The sequence below is a fragment of the Setaria italica genome, chromosome VII, assembly GCF_000263155.2.
Source record: "Setaria italica strain Yugu1 chromosome VII, Setaria_italica_v2.0, whole genome shotgun sequence".
Lineage (NCBI taxonomy): Eukaryota > Viridiplantae > Streptophyta > Magnoliopsida > Poales > Poaceae > Setaria > Setaria italica.
The window spans coordinates 7,076,260-7,085,108 of record NC_028456.1 but is presented as its reverse complement, the minus strand read 5'-3'; the positions used below and the strand labels follow the sequence as shown (position 1 = coordinate 7,085,108).

The 8,849-nt window shown below is 45.0% G+C and overlaps 1 protein-coding gene and 1 long non-coding RNA gene across 2 annotated transcripts; both read right to left on the bottom strand.

The window, feature by feature from the left end:
• Positions 1 to 2,118: 2,118 nt before the first annotated feature.
• On the bottom strand, positions 2,119 to 3,858 carry LOC105913546 (ATP-dependent DNA helicase PIF1). The gene has a single exon (XM_012847380.1). It carries the CDS (start codon positions 3,856 to 3,858, stop codon positions 2,119 to 2,121), a length of 1,740 nt encoding a protein of 579 aa, XP_012702834.1.
• A 4,410-nt stretch (positions 3,859 to 8,268) lies between these two features.
• Positions 8,269 to 8,502, bottom strand: LOC101758460. Its single transcript, XR_001393278.2, has 3 exons — positions 8,398 to 8,502; positions 8,347 to 8,349; positions 8,269 to 8,290 (listed from the first exon to the last, which is right to left on the bottom strand). It is a non-coding gene; the product is annotated as an uncharacterized LOC101758460 (long non-coding RNA).
• Between the last annotated feature and the right edge of the window lie 347 nt (positions 8,503 to 8,849).

Sequence of the window (8,849 nt, the reverse complement as noted above, 5' to 3'; positions counted from 1 at the left end):
CCTATCCTGAACCCCATTACCCCTCATTTATTGCCCCCTCCCTCTCCCACCCTCCCTCCTGCCCAGCCCCTCGCCGCCATTCCGCCCACCGCCGGCGTCCCTCCCGCCGCCCGCCACCGCCACCCAGAGACCCCACGGCAACCCTCACGGGGGCCACCGCGCCGCGCGCCACTCCCCGTCGTCGCACCCTGCCGTGACCCCGCTGTCACCGTCGCTCCTCGCCGGCATCCTCTCTCGAAGCTTCCCCGTCGGATCCGCCCCCGAAGCAGCGAGCAAGCGCCGCCACCGGGAGGAGCATGGCCTGTGCGGGGGAGGAGAAGGGTGTGGAGCGGATGCCGCTGTCGGGCCCTGCGTCAGGAGGAAAAAGAAGGCGCACGGTCGGCAGGTCCGGTCAGGCAAGCACCGCCGTTGGGCAGGAGCTCGACCGATGCGGGGAGGAGCACGGCCGGCGAGTGGGTTGAGCTAGGAGGAGGACGGCGCCAATGCAAAGCAACTATCCTACTGAAAGAACAAGAAGAAATCCACAGATAGGCAGAGAAGGAGAAGTGGCATAGGAGGAGGACATCATGGTTCTTTTACCACAGCATTTATTGCCTTTAGTCAGTTTTAGGAGGTGGAACTAAACTATCTTTTAAACTATCTTTTAGGAGCTTTTAGAAGACTAACCTTTTAAGAGCTAGAGCTCGGAACTAAACAAACCCTTAGGTATTTGGAAAGAGCCATGCGAAACAACACCTGACTTCCACTTTTCGTTCGTTCGCTCGTATGTCGACCATTCTTCTTTTTCCTACCTTCGTTTTCCTACCTGTAATTCTTTTTCCTACCTGTAAGAGCACCTTTTTTTTAACTACCTTTATTAATGATAGAAAAATGTACACATACAAGCAAAAATACATGCACATTCTAGATAGTACGGATGGGACAGCTGTCCAGCCAAACTAACACAAAGACCCTAAGATGAAGAAAAACAGTAAATGAGGTTAGAAAAAAAAAGTAAATTGTAGGCACCATACAAAACTTAACAAGTGGTACATATTGGTCCAACAACTTCTAAATTATGCAATTTAGTACATTAACTTAACAAATTTTTGATTGGTTCAAAAACTTGTAAAATGTTGAAATTAGCACAATTATAACGAGCAACATATTTGATAATGCCGGGTTAAGGTATATTTGCGTCGCAACGGCAATGTATTTGACGAAGACTAGAACCTTCATCATTTATGAAATTATTATTGTGTCTCCATTTTAATTATTTTTATATAGTGATTTAATTTTGGTTAGAAATATTTAATTTCATATTAAATATTGACTAGAAACTAACGCGCGGTATTGCCACGCGAACGCGTAGAGTTTTCAGCGTTGAGAACCAGTTGCAAAGACCAATCCATACGGACCGTTGTACAAATATTGTAGCTTACTAGGATCATGCCCGTGCGTTGCTACGGGCAACAAAATTTTTATATTGCAAGATTTGGATTCAACGGGATAATAAAAATATAAAACATCTATAAATATAAAATAAGTATATCATATAAGATTGGATTCAACAGGACAATAATTATGTGGAACAAGTACGAATACAGGTCATCCAAATGTCACCCCTATCTATCCTATTTCTTTGCTTGTGATGCGCCAAAGAAAATGTTTTACCATGCCCGGTAGTCTTGTCCTCCAGGCATTCGCTTCGTGCGCTAGAAGATCAATGAAGAAGCTGTGCCGCATCATTATAGCATCATGTACGTAAGATAAGTGCTTACTCCAAGTTAAGCTCTCGTGTGATGGGATTATCGTATATTGTAAAAATCACAAAGGAATGTACAACAAAGCATATCTACTCACTTTTTCGATGTGCACAGGAAACAGAGAAATGTTTGAAGAAACATAAATATTGAACTAATTAGCACGTCTCAAACGTCATGTATAGTCATGTGATGTAATCCAGTTTTTCAGTATACGTGGAATTTCCCATACAGTTACATCATGTGATAAAATTAAGCAATCACTTCAACCTAAATACCTAGCAAGAGCAAGAAACATGGAATTGATGAGTTTAGTATTTTAAAAAAATAAATGAAAAATGCAAGACACACACAAATAATCATTATATTACCTCGCCTATGGTGTTAGAACCTCCTTGTATACAATATTCTTTGTATACGTGCCATCTTCAGTTGGTACCCTTTTCTTCTTCACTGATGTACCTTTTTGTTCATTGTTATTTTGATTACCCTGGCCGTTCACTTTCTTAGAAGCTTTTTTCTTTTCCTTCCTTTTAGTATGTTCCTCGTCTGCCTCTGCGTTAGGTGGGAGGGCGAGGATCTTGATATTCGTTCTAGCTGTGGCTCTAGACATAGCAACATACAATTGACCATGAGAGAACACAGGGGCGGGCAGGTACAAACCCACATTTGGTATAGTTTGGCCCTGTGACTTGTTGACCGTCATGGCGAAGCTGAGCCTAATAGGGAACTGCTTCCTCTTAAATTGGAATGGGAATATCTCATCGTCAGAGGGGCACAACGGTATTCGAGGAAGGAAAACCCTCTTTCCGGCATGTTGTCCCAGCACAATTTCAGCATCGATTGAATTTTTTTGGAAGCCTCGAACCACCAACCTTGTACCATTGCACAGCCCATTCGCAGGGTTGATATTCCTAAGCAATATGACCGGGCAGCCGATCTTGAGCTTTAGCAAATGTGGAGGAAGCCTGTTGGGAGTCAATGTGTTAAGGAACTCCGACGGATAGTAGTTATGCGGATCATCAATCGCGGAGTCGAAACTATGGTACACCATCTCCCCACCCTGGAACATGCCAATCATCTTGATATTAATATTGTCCACCCAATCATTACGTGTAGATAGAATCGCTCTAGAGGTGATGTAGTCCTTGTTTGTCATGTTTGCATTGAGGTTTGGAAAGATGCATTCAATCAACATGTCAAGATCTTTCTCAGAATCCCCAGAGTACGGGACACATATATCGTCAGGAAGACATACATCACCATCTCCGTTAACCTCCTCCGTGCCACCACCAATGCGCAGTAGATATTCCGCAAACCACAGGTCACTCTGCGCCCTCATGTTGCGCACGAGCTTAAGGTGGTGCATGGATTCCCAAAGATACGACCTCCGTAGAGAAGCATCGACTATCTGCGCCCTGGATCCTTTCCGTACAACAAGGAGAACCTGTCTGAAATCCCCTCCAAAGACAACAATCTTCCCACCGAACGGCAGATCCTGCCGGCCCATTATACCACGTAGGCTGTTGTCTAGGGCTTCCATAGCTTGCCTCTTTGCCATAGACGCCTCGTCCCAAATGATGAGAGATGCTTGCTGCAGTAGCTTTGCAGTACCACTCTGTTTGGTAAAACTACAACAACCACCATCCTCAAGAGTAAGGGGTATCTTGAAACGTGAGTGGGCCGTCCTCCCACCAGGCATTATAGACGCTGCGACACCAGATGTAGCTGTAGCAATGGCAAGCTTATTCTGATTGCGAAGGGTTCCGAGAAGTGCCCTGTACAAAAATGTCTTTCTTGTGCCGCCAGGTCCACCTACAAAGAACAAATCGCCTTGTTCGGTGTCCACTTTGGACATTATCTCTTCGTAGGCAGCCCTCTGCTCCTTGTTTAGGGAATCAGATAGTCCCACATCTTCCAGATCCTGGTCAATGCTTGCCTCCTCAAATATCTCACGAGGGATACCGCTAGCGTCGTCATATGCGTCGTCAATTCCTGGGAGAGGGAACGACCTTATGTCCTTCCCCATAGATTGCAACATATTCCTAATGTCAATCAAAACCATCTGTTCCACCAGACTCGGGTTTGGATTGTTGCGCCTGTAGTCTTCTGACATTGCGTCAAGGTGTTTTGTCCACAACCCAAACACATCATTCGGCTCGCAGAATACCAATATTGTCGCGAATAACCTACGCAATGAGGATGGCATATGGAACAAACTATTTTCAATAAGATACTCATCAAGTGTATTATGTTCTTTGATTAGGCCTCGCCTCTCCGCAGCTTCACGGAACGAGGGCAGGAGCACACCGTCAACAGTCCTTAGGTCCCTGTATGAAGTAGCCCCAGCAACATGGTTCAGGAGAACCCGAAGAAAGTAGCGTTCCCCCTCAGCTGGATGAGCCGATACGAGTCTCCCGACTTGGTATACGGCGTTTTTCCTTGGTTTCCAAAATTTACCATTGGACTCCCAAGTATAATGCTCCGGAAAGTCACGGTACAAGATTCCTCAAGCTTCCTCATGAAGCCTGTTGTAGTCAAAGTACGCTGTCAGCATTGACTCGTCGGCACCTGGACGCTTGACAACCCGTTCGATCTTGTCCCGTTTATGATATGTAACCATATGCATGTCGGGAAGATGAAGCTGCAACTGCTGCACTGGTGGATGGTTCTTGCTCAAGTCAAAGCCATATATCCTCCACATCGCTTCTGGAGGTGTCACCCACCGGGCCTTTCTGTACTGTGTGATCTCATCAACGTTCCCCTTGTCATCTTTTTTTCCAGCCTCCCTAACAGCCACAGACGCTCTGTCATGGCCCTTGTATATGTATTTGAATAGGTATTTCACAGATTTAATGCTACTACATGCCTCAACATTGATGTGGCAATTGAAAGTACGTAGCAGACATGGGTTGTATGGGACGACCCACTGATTGTCCAGGATGTGACCTCTAATTATTTCCTTACGACCATCATCGCGTCGCCGATAGATGGGGTACGAATCCTTACCTTGCGACGTTGAATCGCAGAATGGCCGCGGGTAACGGTTTTTGCATGAAGTACGTCCCCTTGTGCATGGACATAATGGATTTAGCGTCCCGCATGGGCCATGCATCATATGCTTCATCACCATCCTATAGAGGTCAGGGTACTTCTTCTTGTTTGGTAGCTCAGCAGAGATAAGCAGGTCATACTGTTCTGGACACGTGATCTTGTACTTCCTCTGCATTATTAGCAAAAAGTGTGCATGCGGCAAGCCCCTCTTCTGGAACTCCACGACATATACGAATGCACGGACCTTTCCAAGTATGTCCTTTTCCATCAACATCTTCTTAAGCTCCTCCAACTTCGCCCTGAACACTCGAGAAACAAGATCTGGACGGTCCTGTGGACTCTGACCAGGATAAAGCTCATTCTTAATCTCATCCCAATTAGGATTGCACGTCATTGTGAGGAAGATATCCGGTTTACCAAACTTTCGCACCAGAGCCATCGCATCCATGTACCGACGCCTCATATTACGGGGCCCTCCGATGAAAGTCGGCGATAGCACAGTACGCTTACCAACCTCATCAGCGTCTTCCACCCCCGTACGCCAGCTGTCAACCAAACCTTGATACAGGTCAGCCCTAAGAATGTCCTGATTGTTGCGGATGTAGTCTAGACGCGAGCTTTCGATCTTAACGTAGGTGTCGACGGCAAACTGTTGGAATAGACGCTTGTCGTATAGTATAGGATTAAAAATCCCAGGCCGCATCTGGAATTTGTAGCAATAGTAATCACGCACGGAGACACATTTATTTCCAGCAGACCCTACACACATAAACATTGTTCATGTTAGTACCGTGATTGATGACATGCGGAACATTTGTCTAATGTTTGTAAGACACTATAAAGACATCTGAATTTACCAGCATCATCGTCACCACCACCATCAGCACGCGCCTTGCGAATCGCTCGAGCTTTATTGACTTCAGCCATAGTCACACCAACTTTTGGAATGCAGTTGTGCCAGCCAAGCTCACCTCTCGGAAAGAATAGCGGGTATGAGAGAGCGTCGTAGCACCCATGATAGGACCGGATGCCATGGATCAACCTATCCTTCCCTTGGAGGACAACACTATTATCGAACTGGCCCCGACGCTCGCTCCCCTCAATCCAAACGGCAGCAACCTCTAACGTTAATGGCACGTTATATGTTCTCTGGTCTAGACGTTGGTCAAGGTTCAACTCAACATGGTAATCCTGAAGGTTGTCAACCTGACCCATACTCCTAAGATTCTCTGAGTAGGGATTAATGCCATGTAAGATGTCCTTTAGCCTCTGGATGACTTCCCTATCTTCTTGGGCAGACTTCTCACGGCACTTGCGGAGCCTATGCTCAAGAGACGGATCATCGTCGTAAAAATAAAGCTCGAGGTGACCAGGTTCGTGACCATCCTCTTTACCAAATGATCTTATGTTATGGTAGATTTGACCATGGGCACGGAATGTGTAAATTCCACAGTTTCTCATGTCGGTGGTCACACGATCAAGCTTATAGTACATAGAAGTGAAAGAGAAGTGGCCATTGAAATATCTGATGTTTGCACGGAAATGCCTAGCATCAGCGTCCGAGCTCGACCACAATCTCATGAGTTCCGGTGGTGTCTCATGGGTGGAAAGATGAATCTTTCCACTGCGACAACAGAATCCAGGTGGCTCGGACTCAAACTTCTTTGCATTGCAGTGCTCGCAGTTATCCTCTAGCTTGAGCATGTGCGTCACGTCAGGGACATTGGCATAAACCGCATCATATGGATCTGGTACATCGGGTTCGTTGGGATCTTCATTAGCCGTCTCGAGATCGACATCCTCATCAGCTTCCCAATCATCAGGTTCTAATAGTTAGCACGAGTATGAAGTGTTAGATTTTGGAAATAAGATAAGTCAAAGGTCACATAGATGCGCCGGGGTGTACCTTGGCCTCCAAAAAGGTACCCCTCCTCCTCTTCCTCGTCGTCCTCAAATATGATGTTCTCATCGCAATCTGATGCAACATTGGCACATGAGTGATGAGACAAATGTATTTACATAGGTAGGATAATAGCATGCAAGAAGCACGTGCAACATTTACCGTCCTCTTCCATGGAGGCATGTGTCCCTGCCTGCCCACCATGTGGAGGCATTGAATACGGCTCGTCAACAACAGATGGTTGTGTCTGAATACCTGTAGTAGCATCATTAGGTGCAGGCCTAGTACTTTCTGCGCAAGATTAATTGCGGGTGAGACATAGAAGAGGTATTGACAAATAAGCAAAGTGAATTTCTTTTTACCCGCTCCAAATACATTAGATGCAGTGAAGGGATGGGAGTCGCGAGCGTCCGTTTGGGTGCCACCTTTAGTAGTAGAATAGCAGTAGGATAAATGTAGGTTACTTTAAATATCATAATAATATAATATATGAATACTAAGGTGGGCAAAGGATGTGAGCTAATTACCATTGTCCATGACACAAGACGTTTGAGTCGGCTGGCTCGTATAATTGAATTTTTCACAAGCAGGCCGTTTGGTATTTCTGCCAATGGTTGCTTCAAACATTTGATTACGCCAGTTTAGGCGTGAATTCCTAATTCCAGGAGTCACAGGCTTGCTATGGATGGTGTGGTTTAGAGGGATCGGCTCAGGAGTAATGACTCCAGGGGATTGCTCCACAGATGACTGGATGTAAATAGGCGTGCCGTTTACAAGGGGGATTTCCAACTCGTCCGATATTCTTGACGGCGATTTATCAGGAAGAGGGAATACCAACTCTGGGGTAAAGTGAGGACTTGGCATAGCGATAGAGTCAGGATGCAAATTGCTTGCCTGTTGTTCTTTGGCTCTCTTTCTATAGTCTCTCTTGGACTGTCTTGTTTTCTCTTTCTTCTCTTCTGGCGTCATAAATAATCTCTTTCCAGCATATGAGTCACGCCGCCTCTTATTTATTGCAGCCCTCTGCCTAGGAGACATTGCCGCCCTCCGTGCCCTATCCCTTCTACGCCTACGCTCCTTAGGCGAGAGGTCATGATCATCCATAGAACATGGATCTAATCCATCACTTAAATAATGAGTTGCATTGATGTTTGGTTAATGTGTTTGGTGCATTAAGATGGCAACAATTAAGAATAACAAGATCTCTATTTGATTTGGCATATGTATCACGCCGCCTCTTATTTATTAATGCGACGTTTTCATAAAAAAACCTATTAAAGGAAGCAGTTATAATTAAAGAAGCACTAAATAATTAGCCACCAGTCATAATTAAGAAGCACTAAATAATTAGCCACCATGGGATTACCTGGTCCACCCACAGTACTGCTATAACTTTCAACACAAACGTCCCCCGTATCACCAGGAGTAGCATCATCAATGCGTAATGCGGCGTTTATATCTAAAAAAGTTTTAGAGCTTTAAATTCCTGAAATCAGAGTCAGATCATATGATTATTCATCACACGGTTACCTCCTTCACATATAGGGCTGATACAACTTTGATCGCGTAACTCTTCCATCTCACCAAAAGTAGCCTCATCATTGATTAAATATGCGTCTACATATTTAAAAGATCATAAAAATAAAGCACCTTCTAAAACAATGATGTTTTTTCCAAAACAACAAAAGTGTGTAGGCGCACCTGATTCACCTGTCCCCACATGAAGTATGTCTTTATTTTCTCCCAAATCTCCCCTATGGAGCCAGCTATCGTTTTCATCTGCCTCCATGTGTACACTGTCATCTACATAAACTCTTTAGTCTCACTATTTGTCATGAAAAAATAATGATGCAGAAGTGGAGTGAAACGAGGAACACAATAGTACCTTGACGATGGTTTGGAATGTGCTTAATGGCACCTTGTTCCGTTTTTCTCCTCTTACCCTCTCTATCACGTTCATTAGGATCTACATGATCCAGGGTTTGCGTACCTTCATCATATTGAAATGACATAATGAGTGACCATAGTACATCACGACCCAAATGTCCAACTGTATCCTCACCTAGAATTGTTATATTTGTGAGTTCTTTAAAAGGTTCCCTAGACCGCCTTGACCCTTCCATCAACGCAATAGTACCTGCACAAGCCAAATG